The 17,372-nt window shown below is 43.9% G+C and overlaps 1 protein-coding gene across 1 annotated transcript in view; it reads left to right on the top strand.

The window, feature by feature from the left end:
- The first annotated feature begins 322 nt into the window (after positions 1–322).
- Positions 323–17,372, top strand: part of si:ch211-204c21.1 (disabled homolog 2) — a 35,229-nt gene continuing 18,179 nt past the window's right edge. The window contains exons 1-2 of the mRNA XM_061260774.1: positions 323–618; positions 15,990–16,199. Coding sequence (XP_061116758.1) covers positions 16,115–16,199 — 85 coding nt within the window. The 5' untranslated portion in view covers positions 323–618; positions 15,990–16,114. The remainder of the gene's footprint in view (positions 619–15,989; positions 16,200–17,372) is intronic.

Below are 17,372 nucleotides of genomic sequence, written 5' to 3'. Positions count from 1 at the left end.
TGGGAACTATTTAGAAGATTTTAGGGGCATTGCTGCTCAACTTGGAAATATGTGATATTTTCGCTAACCAAGCAGCGTATTACAAAGAAAAACATCAATTGAAAAAATGAAAAAAATGTGTCAAATAGTACAAACATGTGATACATAAGGAAAAGACTGTTAAAATTCACTACAAAGGGACACATTTCCTGAGTACACAGCCTAATTTCTTTATGGAAGGAGAAAGGAAAAAGGAGGAAGGGGGGTAGCCACCATAACTTTCCACGTCACCGCCCACATGTTTGACGTTTCTTGGTAGTTCAGAAGAAGGGGTGGCCAGCTGGGATCATAAGCAAGGTATCTGCGGCACTGGCGTAGAGGGAGTTAAACTTCTGACCCAGCAGTTACTCGGTCCAGACAGCGGGATCATCGCAGTGCATTCCTGCGCAGTCCTTAACTGCCAATATCTCTGATTAGAACCAGAGCTAGCAGAGGTGTAACGTTACAGTTTGTTTTACATTCACATAAGGACGGGAAACGGGAAAAGTCGACTGGACCCTGCAGTGTCATCTTGTCTGTCGGTAGAGTAAATCTCCAATAGCATGTCGAGTCCGAGGAAAGCAAGCTAGCTAGATGTGGGTAAGTGTAAAATCAAAGAAAGAAGGCATTTCTTGGATATTCCAAGATATTTTCCGACGATGAGGGCATGTTGTTAACTCAAGCAGTCAACGGATATTTCTTGCCTGTTTTTTAGTGAGGATGGATTGAAACTGCAACCGTTAGCGAGGAAAACTGCGATAAAAACACAATTAAAGCTAACTGATTAGCTGGCAATACGCTTTTTAAATGAACCCTAGCTGATGGGTCAAGCGATGTGCCTTTTAAAATAGTGGCAGATTAAAGTGAAACATTATCATATCATTCCATGTTATTTCAAAAGACTAGACAACACATAAAATGAACCCGTAACGTTGTTTGCTGCGATTAGGAATTGTCATGGCTAATTTACTACGTGCTACAACGTATCAAGCAATAAACAGCCTATGATTATGAGTGAACGGGCACAAAATAAAGGACACAGCTTGCTAGATTGTTAATCCTTGCTGCCTAGGTAGCCTAACATTACTGCTTGCTAATGATACATTTGCCTTGGTTGCACTAGCTATTCTAGGCTAGAGGATCATTTTAATCTTGTGGTTTCATACATTTTAGTTCAGAACTGTCATATGATGTCGTGTCGAATTGAATGCCACATGAAATGTGCTAGGTACTGATGGGTGAAAATAAGAACTATCCAGAAAAAGAATGTCGGCTTCATATTCGTATGCTATCATATTCGTAATCAATAACATTCGACCGTAACTGACGAATGTCAAGTATAAGACCTTGAAATTGTACCCTTACAACATATTTTATGTTCATTTTATTTTATAATAGACTATGGTTGAAAGCTATTTGCATCCCTTTACTGCTTGTGAGGTGCAAATGTTACATGGAATGGATTGTGATGCTTGCTAGGTTTTGTGACGTGACGTGGTGTGCAGTGTCATGTTTCAGGTGATTCAGACAATGAAACGCCAACATAAATATGTGGCTATTGACAGTTCAGCCATCGGAGTTAGTCTACGTGAGAATATGCGAATTGTTTGTGATTTTCAAGTTTACAAACACAGGATGAGTCGACTGAATGGGGAGTTGTGTTTTGCAAATGCGTGTCGGCTAGCCTAATATAGGCTAATCAAAGCAGAATGGTGTTGAAGACCGCAAGAAAATGTTTTACTCTCCGCGTTTGTGGTAACGGTACAGTGAGCCAGTATTTCGCAAGTCTGGTGTTCCACCAACCGCATAACGGGCAGCTGGGATTCAGGTCAGGCGCCATGTCATGCACTTCAGATTCTGGTGCTAAACTGTTTGCTTGACCTGGCTAGTTGATGAATGATAGCCTATATACAGTACTGTACTGTTTACATTAGAGACACCAGGCGTCAAAAAGGCTACGATAGCACGTTTATATTTTAATTGGTATCCCAAGGACATAAATAACCTACTGGACGCTATAACGTTCGTCTTATGTCCAGATCAGGGGCGTAGATTTAGGGGGGGGGCAGGGGGGACATGTTCCCCTCAATATTTAGAAGAGGTGAATTTGTCCCCCCAAAACATAATGAATGATAACCTCCTCCCCAATACAGGTAAAAATAAGCACAGAGGGTCTAAACGCTTAGATATCCTTCTTACCTATTTTACAATTATTTCGTACACCCCTGCTGGACCATACCATCTTAACCTTGCTGGGTCTGCCGGCCTCGCTCACTCGCAGTTGCTATGTCTACCGTTGCGGAAGCATGATAGTGTAGTGAGTCGAGTGTAAGTAGCTATCACGCTTGTTTTACCTTCAGTGTTTCCGAATGAGAATATCTGCGGATGAAACGCTAACGTTGTCTAGTTTATAACGTCTGCAAACAATTTCATTTTTTTCCGTTAGCATTCTGTTCGCTGTGTTTGCAAACGGTCTGAAAGATTTGCGGCGAACAATGATTAAGCTGGACTGAGGGAAATGGGAAGATTTCGATTTGGAATGTTCTTAAAAGCCATCGAACAGTTTCAAAGCAAACATTTTCTCTGTTCGCAAAACTTCGCACCTCAGTTAAGTTTAGCTAACTAGCTGGCCCCTATAGCTGTAGCATGAGCTAAGAATAACGTAGCTACATCCGTGGAGCTAATAGCATGATTTTCACTTCCAAATACTTTAGGTTTTTCTTTGTTATTTTAACTGTCGGCAGAATTTTTTGAAAAATAGCTACAGGAGAATAAATATATGAAATCCAGAATGCCTGAGAGCCTTACTGAATTATATTCAATTTTATTTGTGTCACTATATGGGTAGCCTACCTGAATGATGTATTTTCCTTTACATAAATAAAATAAATTTACACAATAAATTGATGCAGAAGTGGAGCAAATTGGTTCATAAAAATTCACCAGAATGCAGGAAATTAAGTGAGAGATGCTCAAAATTTCCTGGGGGACAACCCCCAGACCCCCCCGCGTCATGTGCCCCCCCCCCCCATGTTGAAATGAAACCTATGCCCCTGGTCCAGATTAACACACCCCCCTTTTTCTAGAATTTAGTTCCCTCCTTTACTCTTGTGTGTAGCATAAAACAGGGTGATGGGCCTACTTTGATGCGCTGCTTTTCATCCATTTGTCTAACAGGATTCACTGAAGAGATCTTGCAGACACCCCTTTGAACCGATGGCAGGATATTAGCTGCTTGGTGTGCTAAATCTTGCACATTCCTCTATGCAGACCTCATAAATCCAAACATTTAAGCAATATTGTCAGTGCTTATCTGTACGTTTGGATCTTTGAAGTTGTTGCATACATTTAAGGCATTACTGTCATTCATGTCTGATCTCTGCCTTCAATTTCAATGCAGCTCACTAGCTGTGTGTGTTCATTTCATCCTTTTTAAGGGAACAACATATCAGACCCATATGTGTCCAATATGATCCATACAGTATGTATTTTGTGTCAGTGGAGCACAAACTTCGATGTACAAAATATGCTCAAATTACACTGTATATCCATGGGTCCTCCGAACTCACCTTTCTCTCACTTTTTTCTGAAATACCACTCAGTGTACACTCAAGACCCATTAAAGTGGGCGGATAAAAGGAAGATTTGTTATCTATTAAAGTTGCTTAACTCATGAACCCTCTCTCCTGAGAGCTTCCAGGAATGCACAATTTTACTAGCCTTTTCAACAGCCATTGCCTGGCTCCCATGACAGGGAAAAGTCATGGAATTTCTGCTTTTAATTCAAAAATACAGTATATGTCGCTGTTGATTGGTTCCTCTCTGCTTTGAATTCTCTCGGTTCTGAAAACGTTTGTTTGGGCCCGATGTGGCCCAGTTCTGTGCAGAGAAAGCCATTCGTTTTCCTGGGGCAATACGTGCGCTTTTATTGCATCCAGATGTGGGTGCGCCCCACCACGTCCCCCCCCCCCCTTCCCTTCCTCCACTCTTTTCAGCTCTCGCGAATCATTCCCCCTTTCCCCTACCTGCACAAGGCTTTGTGTTGTTCCTTACATAGTGCTGGAAGCATGCGATGAATGCAAGAATCTCAAGGATTCCTTTTTCCTCAAATTTTTTCCTTCTCATTTCCAGGCTTTGCTGTCTTTGCAACATTTATATACCGTTTCAAGGACAATTCGTCAGTCTTTTGATTTGTCAACCTGTATTTAGGTTGGTGCAGAAAGGGACTGCGGTTCGTGAGTTGGCCGTTATATTGACCGGAATTTCACTGTGGGCACAGCGCGGGGAGTTATTAACCTTTGAACCGCACGTTTGTTTGTGCCTCTCTCTCTCCCCAACAAGAAGAAGAAGAATGCACAATCTGGAGGATCACTTACAGGCCCTCTGTCACTGCTGGGGGAAAAACACAAACCAGGTCAGAACCAGATGTGCAGCCATTTGTTACCCATCTTTCGGTTCATAAAGAAGGTCAACCTCTGAACTTCATTTTCTCAAAGAAGCGTACAGACTATAAACTGGCAGCCCGGCTTAATTTGTGAGGCATTAATTCCTTGTGGAGGTGACCTCTTTGGCATTCGTAAGATCTCCTTGTGGGAGGTCACCTGATGCCTGACTCTGAGTGGGCGGAGCTTGGAGGATTGAACTCGCAGATGACCCAATGAGCTCAGCCAAAGCTGTAGAGAATGTGTGAAGCAGGAAGTGGTGGCTGCAGGTCTAACCTGGGATTGGGTACGATGACCTGTGACAAGGTCAGTGTCTGATTAACAATGACCGACCCTTTTGTTGTACGGTGACATTGACCCTTCAAAGGCATACTGCTTTACTGCAGCACATAGACCAATGTCCTGCCAAATGCCTGTAATGTAACATAATGTCTGGGTTGAGATGATGTACAAAATGTGTTTCAAGTAGTAATATTCCTGTCTTGGTTATTTCTGCTCAAGTAATATTTTTCTGAATGTTGCCAGGTGGAAAAGTTTGAGAGAGGTCATTTGTGTTTACAGTTGGTTGAATCCATTTGTTGTTCCATGTTTTATAGTCGCTCTAGAGTGAGCATTAGACATGGCAAGATAAGAGGAACTGACATGGCTTTTCTGGGCTTTCAAAAACAAACACCGTTTTATACTTTTAATTTGGAAAAATGCACAATGGCAAACACATTTCAGTTGATCCTGTTCGAGTTGATCCTGTTTGTGTCACCATACACCATCTACTTTCAATGGTGTATAGCAGTTCCAGATTCACAGATGGCATAGTTCTGATATTAAAATGTAATGTTTATCACCCAGGCAAATATTATTTTGATCATTCCTTCAGCACATTTTTTAAATGCCAAAGTTACACTTGATAAATACTGTCTCCCAAACTCAAGTTGTAAATCTTAAAGGGAATGCCTTAAGTCTGCAGGCAATGGTATGCATTGTGCTGGATGTACAAGGCTTTGCAGTATCTTGCTCATTGGGTCAGAACCCTTCCATCTATGAAAGGATGGTTATTGATGTAGGCTCTATGTGGTAAGGGCAACCAGATCAGGGAGTCAACCGACATCATTGTTTTTAATGAAATGAACTGCAGACTGCCTCCTCTTCCATCCGGTACAAATGGGACCCATAAGCTACTCTTTGGTATGTGCTGCATTGCAAAGCAAAGAGAAGCCCTCCATTGTGAAGCGGTGGAAGAGACGACTAACGTGTCAACAGGGAATTAAAGACCGTCTTCAGTAGAAACGCTTGATAGACGGGGCAAAGGAAGACTAAAGTGTTTTTGAATGGTTGAGTGCAGTCGCCTTTCCCTTTTTAAAAGGTACTGCATAAATGCTTAAAGGGAAAAAAAAAAAAAAAAAACTTTATAGAATGTTACATACTGGCGTCTCTTATACAGTAAATCCCTACATACAAACTAGTAATTTGAGAGCTTTTATGACCACAGTTGCACGTTAGTAAGACCACACATGGAAAAATGATATGTTATAGGCTTGAGTTTTTTTTTTTCCCTGTAATTTGAGACCCCATTGCCTCCATCTGACAGGTTCACGCAGAATAGAGTATCTAATAATTTCCTGTTAGCTAGATGGGGAATGCTACAGTTAAAAAAGTGGAAACAATAGGCCTATACTGTAATTGTTGAATTAATTCTTGCTACTTGACTATTGTCATGGCGACCAAAAATATTTATTTTCATGGGACAAAAGGCACTGAAAGCAAAGCTGGAGCTGCTTGAAAATGACTTTCAAGACTTAATTTCACGCCAGTTTGTGGTTTTAACTTGTTTTAAAATGGATGTTTGAATACTGCTATCCACATGAATGCCTTTTCTGAAATACAATGCCTCTTGTTATAGGCTGTGAATTCAAGGTGGATTTGTTTCTTTAAAGCTTTAGAATTTCTGAAGTGAGAAATTAGAATATGGAAACACTCCTTTTCAAATATAACTGAAATGGAACTTTTGACTCAAAGAGTGTTGTCTTTATGCTCATTAGGTTCAACAATATTGTTAAAGCCCAACCAAGCATAACAGCTGATATAACTCGGATTAATGAGCCATTGTACACTTATTTAACAATGTTTCTCAGTTTCTTTATTCTTGTAAGTGAACATTGCGTATCTAAAGTGTTACATTATCCACAATGGCAGAAGAAAAATGGTTAAAATGTTATTTTTCTTTCTAACAGAGTCTTCTTTCATTCGACATCGTATACAATTGAGGCCTCAGTCTACAGTTCAGTTCATATTGAAAACACTGGGTTGATAAAATCATAACTTGGAGGTATAAGAAATGTGCTTAATAGAGTGCATGTGTTGGGGCTGGACATTTGGGGAACTGTTAAAATCATTCATTCTAATGACCGATCACTCCCTGCTGAGTGTTTGCCTCTTTCTTTTCTGTATGGAAAGTCACTGCTCTGCTTTAAAGCAGTAAGCTGAACTGCAGACTTTCATTAGTGGAGAACTGCACTATAATAAGCTAGCAGTGAATTATTGCAAAAGAAAGGAACAACCTTATTCACCCATAATGCGCTCACAGTTGCGGTCTCCGATTGTGTGTGGAAGTTGAATTGATCTTGCTAGACTGTCGTTTTCAGCCTTTTGCAGATTTTGAGTGACCTGGGTCAAATATGTATTTATTTTGGATTCAAACAGTTTTCTGTGCTCGATTGATCTTGCCCGGTGCAATTGAGCCAACCAAGAGGACACAAAGGCAGGGTCTGCACCAGCCATGCTCAGTAAAGCGTAGAAGAGCATTTGAATCCAAAACAATTATGTATTTGACCCTGGACTGGTCTGTGATACTGAAGTGGTAATCTGCTTCCTGGTGAAAAGATGGCTTTTCCGAATTTTTGACCTCATTTCCCCCCCCCCCCGAAAAGGGAGTGCATTCCTTTGTGCTGATGCGTCCTGGCTGTTGTGTCCGTTGTTTGGAAAGCGCCAGAAAGTCATTTCGGCATCTGACAGCAGAGGCATGCATAGCCTTTCCAGCACCTGTCTCCGTGGTAAACAGGAGTCATGGAAACGCCACCGGTGGGGGAGAAGATGCCGTTTAAAGCTGTGGTATTTTGCCGTTAGAACAGCAGTGTTGTCCTGTTTCACTGTTAACAGTTAGCATGCGCACAGCAGTGTTGTCCTGTTTCACCGGTAGCCGTTAGCATATGCAAAGCAGTGTCGTCCTGTTTCACTGTTAGCAGTTAGCCTACGCACAGCAGTGTTGTCCTGTTTCACGGTTAGCAGTGTCGTCCTGTTTTACTGTTAGCAGTTAGCATACGCACAGCAGTGTTGTCCTGTTTCACGGTTAGCAGTGTCGTCCTGTTTTACTGTTAGCAGTTAGCATACGCAAAGCAGTGTCGTCCTGTTTCACTGTTAGCAGTTAGCATAGGCACAGCAGTGTCGTCATGTTTCACTGTTCGCAGTTAGCATGCACACAGCAGTGTCGTCCTGTTTCACTGTTCGCAGTTAGCATACGCACAGCAGTGTCGTCCTGTTTCACTGTTAGCAGTTAGCATATGCACAGCAGTGTTGTCATGTTTCACTGTTAGCAGTTAGCATACACACAGCAGTGTCGTCCTGTTTTACTGTTAGCAGTTAGCATATGCACAGCAGTGTCGTCATGTTTCACTGTTAGCAGTTAACATACACACAGCAGTGTCGTCCTGTTTCACTGTTAGCAGTTAGCATATGCACAGCAGTGTTGTCCTGTTTCACTGTTAGCAGTTAGCATACACACTTACTTTCTCCAAGGAAAAACGGGATGTAGCTTGGGCGGTGCTTGGTGACTTGCAGAGCTGGAATGCTCAACTGCAGAATGGTGGTATCTCAGTCATCCTATTTTTACCATCACCGGTACTGCTGTAGCTTCATGCTGAGCAGTCGCTGCCCCCCCCGGATTAAAAGTAGCGGTAAGGAGTCTCTGCAGTGCCAGTTGTCTCGCTGTGACTTCATTGGACCCTCATTTCTGGCTTGGTCCCTCCAGCTTGGGTGGGGGAAAGTGGGCTTCTGGCATGTTGTTTGGGCTTGCTCATTTGGCCCAGTGCTTGCCCACTTTGGAAGTGGGTATTTACTTCATTCATCCGTGGCAGAGGGGCCTGGCCTACCCTGGGGGTGGATCAGGCTCCAGGGGACAGGAAGGATACTGGGTACACCCATCGCTGACCACCCCCCTGCTGTTTTCTCCAGGACTTGGATACATACTGAGGTGTTCTCTGCCTACGTCTCCCTGAGACAGTTTGGTGATGGAGTGAATGAGGAACAGAGAGAGACAGAAAGATTGAGAGGGAAAGACATTGAGAGGACCAAGAAGGGGGAGAAAGGTTGAGAGGGAGAGAGAGCGAGAGAATGTGTGTGAGTGAGGGAGAGGCGGAGAGAGAGAAAAAGGTCTTGTCAGGATACCAGTGGAGGATAAATATTTATGTTGTTCTTGTGGGGAGCCTTGGCAGGAGCAACTTTAGAAGTCGCCTGAATGGGGTTTAAATCCTCCACCCAGCCGAGTGTGCCCCCTGATAGACCCTCTCCAGGGACGTTTCTTTAGCAGAGAAAGAAGGGTGCCCTACAGGAATCGGGACCAATGGGGATTTGAGCTGAGAAGTGGTGCCGTTAATAGGAACTGTGTCAGGAGTTGTTGTCTCCAATTCCCAGGAACACATGGGTACTCCTCCTTCCTGTTCCTGCCCTGGTTCATGCCCCCGCTTCGTCACATTCTGGAGCTCCAGCTGCATCACCCCCCCCCCCCCCCCCCCCCCCCTCTGAAACGCCCCGCCCCTCTAAACAGCTCACTGTACCTTCCCTCATTTGGAATTCCTACTCCTCCAGCTAGTGCTCTGCTTTATCTGTTACCGGATGAGCCCATTTGAATCCATCCCACCTTTAACCCTTTCTGGCCAGCTGAGGATGAGCTCTATAGCTGGGTTTGTGGGGGTTTGTCTCCCAACTAGGGAGTTTATTATTATTATATTTAATTTTTTTACCTCCCATACTTGCTACTTTGGGGCTCTGGCATGGTGTTTTTATTCCCCTTCCGTTACTCTGTAAAACGTATTTGTCACAGTCCTCTGTAAAAAGCATTTGCAAATGAAATTGAATTGAAGTTCATTGTCTACCGTGTCATTGTCGGCCCGACTGAGGGTCGATAGTAATCACGCAGGCCTGCTGCAACCTGCTGGCATAGAGCATCTGGAGAGAATCCAAATTTCACCATTGCTGCAAAGACCAAAATATCTGCTGTTCCATTTGGCCGTGGTGACCGCCCGGCACGTGAGACGTTATGTAACTCGAGTTCAGGCCGTGTTTCCAAAGGCTATCGGAAGCAATGGTGATAAAGTTAGCCTTTGTCCTGACGCTATAAAACTGTCCTGCCACTGTAGGTTCACCCCATCGACCTCACAGTCCTGTCACCATGGAGTTTCATGGTGTTATGACACAAGGCAAGTTTTATCTGTCTGCCTCTTCCGATAGACTTCGGAAACATTGCCTGAACTTGAGTTACATAATGTCTTGCATGCAAGGTGGAACCACATCCAAATGGAGCAGTAAGGTTGAGACATTTCACCTTGAGTGTGATGGTGAAATTTGGATTCTCTTCGACCTTAGATGGGTTACAATAGTGCTGATGCTCAATGCCAGCAGGTCAGTACATTTTTTTAATACTGTTTTTATCTATTTATTTATAGCCTATATTATTTTTACACTACTTTCCCTGATGAATTGCAAAAAGTGACAAGGACATGAGCTACCACAGGAACTGGCTGTTATTGTCTGCTTCACTGCCATGGAACCAGAGCTGTAGTTACCTCCACCTTCAAGTAAAACTTTCTCAGGGTGAACAAAATGGCATCTTCAGTGTTTGATTGACCGCAATATTCAGCCATTTTTTAACCCGTATCACCCCTTTTTTTGACACTAGCTTAAAAATGACATACCCAAAATAGAATGGTTACTATTGTTGAACCCTTTTGACTACAGGCAGAATCCTGGACTCCTCTGAAAGGTAACCCTTTGAGATTTACTCCAATTACTCCAAATATTACTAAAATAAAGTTAACACAAAGTTAAGCTTTTTTCTCACTGAAAATATTTTCTGTTCTTGACTGGATACAGATTATTGTAGCTGTGGCTGGTGCGATTAGAAACACAATGGAGCTAAGTCACAACACTGGACAAATCCTCTTTCAAATTTGAAGACGATGTCACCAAAAATGAGCACTGCATTGTTTTTTTTCTAATCTATGTCTAGGCTGTTTTCCAAAAAGAACATTTGAAGATTCCAAAAGGACACATGGAAACTAAATGATATTATCGGTCTTGAAGTGAAGTGTAAAATACTGCATTTTGATTACTAAACCTTTATCCTGAAAAAAAGTGTTTGCACTTCCCCCTGCTTGTCACCCTTCCCTACCTCTCTGTCCTAAACTCCCTCTCTTTGCAGCTATCCTCAGACTGCAACAGGTTGTAAAGATCATTACAAAAATAAGTAAATAATTGCAATAATACCATCTTGTATACTAATATATTTGTTGAGGTTCACTGATTAAGGTTTTTGTGAAAATACTCAACCCCCATCAACAAGTCAAATGCATTCCATGATTTCACGTGCTATTTATTATTCAGAAGCAGGCTTGCTCCTTATTTATAAGCATACTGAATAATAAAATATTTAGAGAAAGTATTTAGATACTCACCTATATAAAATGGGGCCACTGAAAATGCCCTCTATTGTGTTGTCATGGTCTTCCTCAGAAATACTCACTCAGATGAGAGATTCATTGGAATTCCTCTATTAGTCCTCTATTTGAAAATGCGTATTGAAAATGCTACAGTTTTGTTATGCAGGCATAAAAATGCTGTGTTTTATGCAAGCCTAACAAATTATACACCGTTGGAAACGTAATGTCATTAGCTAAAATGCTGACACTTTACTCCTGCCAATACCAGTAATTACACTAATGACGGGCTGCATTTATGTCATGTTTCTCATACATCTCAGGCACTGTAGAGAGGGCAGCTTACCTGGAATGGCAGGTTTGTATGGCAGCCACCTGGGTGACACACAGATGCTCTTTTACCTGGTTATACCTACTCACACATCAGCTAAGGTGAGGGGGATTCGTTCAATTCAGCGGTGTCAAACTCCAGGCCTGGAGGGCCGCAGTATCTACAGGTTTTACTCTAGTCTCTAGTTTACTCTAGGTAAGCTGGTGAGTGCATAATATTAAGCACACGGTTTTGTTTCTTTTGGATGGAGGATCAACAGGAGCTCCTCACACATCCAACCATCTGAGTCTTCTCCGAAATACAGTCAAAGCCTCGTGAAATGATGGCCTTCCTCTCTCTCGCTTCTTAATTAGCTGAATGAATTAGATGGTGTGCCAGAGAGTCTGACTCACCTTGTGCTTAAATAACTACCCCCTCCACCCCTCTGGACCCTATCGGCTTTGTTTCTCTGCTCTCACTGAAAAGGTCGAGAAACCAGATGTCCAGTCAGCAATCGGTTATCCTAAAGGTCATGTCCTGCTCCCTGCTGTATAGTTTTGCAGTTTATGTTAGAGTTATAATTTCACACAGATGCCTGATTTAGAGCTTGCCGCTTGTTTCTGCCGATTGGGGAAGACGGAAGTCTTTGGAGTTTGACTAGTTGCTAGTTGCTATATCTATTGTACCATGCCCCGCTTCTAGTTTCACATGCCATACATACTGACTTGGCCTATATTTTCCATGTGAACTAGACTCAATATTCATGGACTCAATATTCATCTACAATCTTCTCCTCCCTACTATCTGCGGAGTCTTTCTCTCGACTGTCTCCCGATGATGCGGCTACAACTCTCATGTCCTCCCTCTCATCTTCCTTTGATTCTCTGTGTCCCCTCACCACCAAACTAGCTCGGGCCTCCCCCCCCAGTCCTTGGCTTTCTGATGCTCTACGAGCTGTCCGAACCGAACTGCGGGCGGCGGAGAGAAAATGGAAAAGGTCCTGTCTCCCCAGTGATATAGCTTCCTTCCATGCCCTCTTATCATCTTTCCATTCCTCTGTCTCTCTAGCTAAATCTTCCTTCTTTCACTCGAAAATTAACGCGGCCGCCTCTAATCCCCGCAAACTGTTTTCAACTTTCTCCTCTCTTCTGGCCTCCTCTCCCCCCCACCCCCCTCATCACTCACACCTGATGACTTTGTCTCCTTCTTTGAAAAGAAGGTCGATGCTATTCGCAATTCCTTCTCCCAACCCTCCACCCCTGCTGACCCTCCTACCCTCCCCAACTCCCTAACCTCCTTTTCTCCCCTCTCTGACGCCGACACACTGAAACTCCTTACTTCCCACCGCCCAACCACCTGTCCTCTTGACCCCATCCCCTCTCCCCTCCTACAATCTATATCTGACGACATTCTCCCTTTTCTCTCCTCTCTAATCAACACCTCCCTCTCTTCCGGCACCATGCCCTCTGCCCTGAACAACTACCGGCCTGTCTCTCTTCTTCCCTTTCTCGCTAAAACTCTGGAACGGGCGGTCTGCTCCCAACTGTCCACTTATCTTCTCCAGGACAATCTCCATGACCCCAACCAGTCTGGCTTCAAGAGTGGCCACTCCACTGAAACCGCCCTGCTCGCGGTCACTGAGGCACTCTGCTAAAGCAAAATCCCTCTCCTCTGTCCTCATCTTCCTCGACCTGTCAGCCGCCTTCGATACAGTCAACCATGAGATTCTGCTCTCATCGCTGTCTGGGATGGGTGTCACAGGTTCTGCACTCGCTTGGTTTTCCTCCTACCTCTCTGGTCGCTCCTACCAGGTGACTTGGAGCGGCGCAGTCTCCGACCCTCAACCCCTACGAACTGGAGTCCCGCAGGGCTCGGTTCTTGGGCCTCTCCTCTTCTCGCTATACACCATGTCTCTTGGTTCTGTTATCTCTTCCCACGGCTTTTCTTATCATTCCTACGCTGATGACACCCAACTCTTCATTTCCTTCCCCCCCGACACCCAAATCACCACACGGATCTCTGCCTGCTTGGCTGATATCTCTGCGTGGATGACTTCCCATCACCTGAAGCTCAACCTTGCCAAAACTGAGCTTCTCTACATCCCTGCTAAGTCCTCTCCGTCAATCGACCTCTCATTAACTCCCTACTCCCCAGCTAGACCACTCCGGTCTGCCAGCTCTGGTCGCCTTACGGTTCCCTCTCTACGTGCACCTGGCGGTCGAGCTGCACGTTCACGCCTGTTTTCCGTTCTGGTTCCTCAGTGGTGGAATGACATGCCTACCACTGTCAGAACAGCAGAATCCCTCCCCCTATTTCAACGCAGACTCAAAACCCACCTTTTCAAACTCTACCTTAGTCCTCCCTCCTGATTTCCCCTGCCCCTCCTTTCTGATATCCCTATCCTTGTCTAACCCCCCCCCCCCCCCCCCAAAAAAAAAAAAAAAAAAAAATGCACTTCTGATGACAACTATGTTTAGAACAGCATTTCCTGTGTATTTTGCTAGTTTCTGGATGTGATGCTCTGACTTATGGTAGAACCTATGCACTTGTAAGTCGCTTTGGATTAAAAGCGTCTGCCAAATGACTAAAAATGTAAATGTAAAAATGGTTGTGGACTACTGACACTTTATGCAAATTGTACCTCGCCCAACCTGTGTTCTGCAGTTGTGCCAATGACCTTCGGCATGCACTTGTGTAATGTGCTATACCACAGGTATAGTGTATTTGAGCATGTGTGCGAGTGTGTTTGGGTCCAGTTTTAACTGTCGGGTGTGCACAGCAGTGTACAGACCTTGGGGAAACTCTTGGCTCGTGAAGGGCGTAATGGCTTTCACTGCATTGTGAACTGTGATGCATTACAATCGTGAAATAAAATAACTGTGAATACTTCTCCCATTGGTTAAGAGTGTTTGTCTGCCTGATGTTTTGGTTTTGCCATTCATTTGAGGCAATTTCACAAGCAAGTACAGTTTGTTACTCGTAAATGCTGTTTATCACTACAGTGATGGATATTGTTGAACCCAAGGTTGTGTTTAGAGTAATTCAAGTTGTCTGGGCACAAGACCAATGCCTTTACATTTTGCATGGCTTTAGTTTATAGCTGGCATTTTGCTTACAATTTTTCACATTGAATAGTCAGTGCAGATGCCTCGAGACTCCCTCGTGAGAACGAGGGGAAACCTGACTCTCTGGCTTATTGTTTTTGTGTGGTTTTCTCAGTTGTGTGCGTAAGCATTCGATACACATAATGCAAGTTATTAAAACAGTTTCTGCCCAGACATGTACTTTGAAAGTGTTTTCTTTTAGAAATATCGTATACACGCTAGCAAAAGCATGCTGAAATGAGGACCACATAAACAAGATGTGAAATACAGCCTGTAAGTTTGGCATTCGCAAACCCTGTGTGGCCTTGTTTTGAAATGCAGTGCGTTGTGTATGATTAAGGTCTTAAGTCTAATTCCCTTAAATTATCATTTGAGACTAAATAATTTCCCAACTCGGAGAGAAGAGAGGCCCAAGATAGAATGTTCCCAAATGAAATGAGTCATTTCAATTTTTTTATTGCGGCTGGCATTCCCTGCTCATGACGAACTGATTTAGAATTCTCTGTTTTGGGAAGAACATTGCTAACAGCACAACGGTGTTTGTATTGTTTGTGCGACTCTGCAGTCAGAGTACCTGGGGCCTCATTCATAAACGGTGTGTATGCCACAGTCCCTGTGGACGTGTGTCCTGTTATTTTGGGGGGGAATGTGCAATAAGCAGCCATAGCGTTAGCATGTTAGCGCAGAGACATGCGCAAAGAGTTTCCAGTTTCTGGACGGAAAACCAGGAAAGCTGGCGGTAGTGTGGAAAGCCTCTTTATGAATCCCAGATGCAGGCAAGTCTGGAACTTCCTGGAAGGGGCCTGCAGCCGGTGCGGGGGGGGGGGGGGGGGGGGGGGGGGGGTCGTTCTGGTGGGGGAGGGGTGCTGCGTTTCCTCCTCTCCCTGCTGCAGCCAATCAGAGCGTCTCTGGTGGCTTCGCTTTAAAATCAAACGCAGAACATTCCTCCAGCCTTACCCCGGAGTATTAAACAGCCACCGGCCCTTACCGCAGGCCGAAAAAGAGAACGGCTGCAACTCTTTAATAGGTGTGTCATACAAAAACATTCCTCTTGTAAGTACTGGATTAAGGTATTGGAGAAAATGTAGGTTGCCTGGCTGCTAAGCTGTAGTTTAACCTGCCCAGCAATGGGTAGCACAGTCCTATGTATAGAATGAGACGGGGAATGTGTGTGTAGATCAGATCATCAACACCTGCATCTATTTCAGCGTTTTTTTCAGCGGAGCTAGGACATAAAAGATAAAAGCTGACATGGAAGTTCAAGGCATGCGGTTTGAAAAGTAAAGTAAACTCAGCTGAGACGTCAACCCATTTCATCTGCTTTTCTCTTTCTCTTTTCTCCCCCTTCTGCCCCACTTTCTCTTAATCCCCCTCCTCACCCCCCTGCGTTTCCCTGTCCTCCCTCTTGCAGGCGCTGTTGAGTGTGTGTGGCTGCTGAGACAGTGAGTTTTTTCGGAGAGCACACCACCCCCACCCCCCCTCCCTGTGCGTTTTCGCCCCTTTCCTGCCGCTCCCGTGAGGCTGGCCCCTCCCACCATGTCAACAGAGGCGGAGTCCAACGTAAACAACCAGGCCGAACAGCCCCCTGTCAAGACCCCCTCCAAGAAAGAGAAGAAGAAAGGTATGTGTTTTTGGCTGGCGGGGGCCCGTTTTGGGGGTATTTTCAGAGCTCGGCCGTGCCCACTCAGCGAATGTGTGTGCGCGCCCAGCAGATGGTTATTTCAGCTTTCTGGGAACTTTTTTGGCACTTATTTTTAAACGCTGTCTGCCAGTAATCTTCTGAGGGTGGGCAGATATGCGCTGAGCCTTAGTCATCTTTGGTTGTACATTTCTGCTGATCTTTTTTTTTTTTTTTCTCCCCCCTCTCTCTATGGAGGCTAAAAGTTCATGGTGTGTATTGCGATGCCGAGTGTCTTGTGTTGAAATGCCCAATTCCACTTCTACATCACATTAGCAATTTAGCCTTCCCCATAGAAATACAGGAACACACACAATCACTGCTCAAGATACAGTATGTTTGCTCCTTTTTTTTCTATACTTGATTCTTGTTGACAAATCTCTTAATGTCCCAGTGGTCATCCACTTGTATCCGTTTGAACAATGCGATGCTCAAAGTACAAACTGGACTGAGCATTTGAAGGATATTTGGGGAAATGAAAGTTTCATCATAAATTAGTCTGATGTTACACCCACTCACCACAGACCTTACCACACAGGGAACGCCCTTTATGCCTAACTGTTTCAGGTGCTTTTAAAGGATTTTCTCACAGTGCTATTGGCCATTTCAGTTATGAATAGTTGTATTCTCCTACACAGACCTCTTTATTTATACACTGCAAAAAACTGAAAAGAAGTCATTCTTAACCAGTATTCCAGTACTTGTATTGAGACATTAAATCTGAGCTTTTTATCTCTTAATCTTTTATTTTTTGCTAAATAAGACAACATATTGCTAATTAGGTAAGGCAATTTGATGTATTTCAAGATGTGCTAATGGGCTAAGAACATTTCACTTTTCAAGCAAACAATAACGAGCTAGTATTTTCTACTTAAGAGGACTAAAAATGCTTGTTAAGACAGATATTTTGTTTAATGTAATAAAATAGTGGGTGAAAATGCAGTATTCCTGGAACCTAAATGAAATGTGACTGCTGGCTTAAGTGTATGAAAAAGCCTTCCCTCGTTCCAGCTGTGCCGTGTTACCGGGTAAGACATAGATCCTGCTGTTCATGAAAGAATTCTGCTTGATGTATGGGCGAGGGTCAGTTGGTTGAAGGGGCTGTGGGATTTTGCC

The sequence above is a fragment of the Conger conger genome, chromosome 11 (genome assembly GCF_963514075.1).
Source record: "Conger conger chromosome 11, fConCon1.1, whole genome shotgun sequence".
Classification (NCBI taxonomy): Eukaryota; Metazoa; Chordata; class Actinopteri; order Anguilliformes; family Congridae; genus Conger; species Conger conger.
Note: the sequence above shows the minus strand (reverse complement) of the source record. Positions and strands in the feature narration are given on the sequence as shown.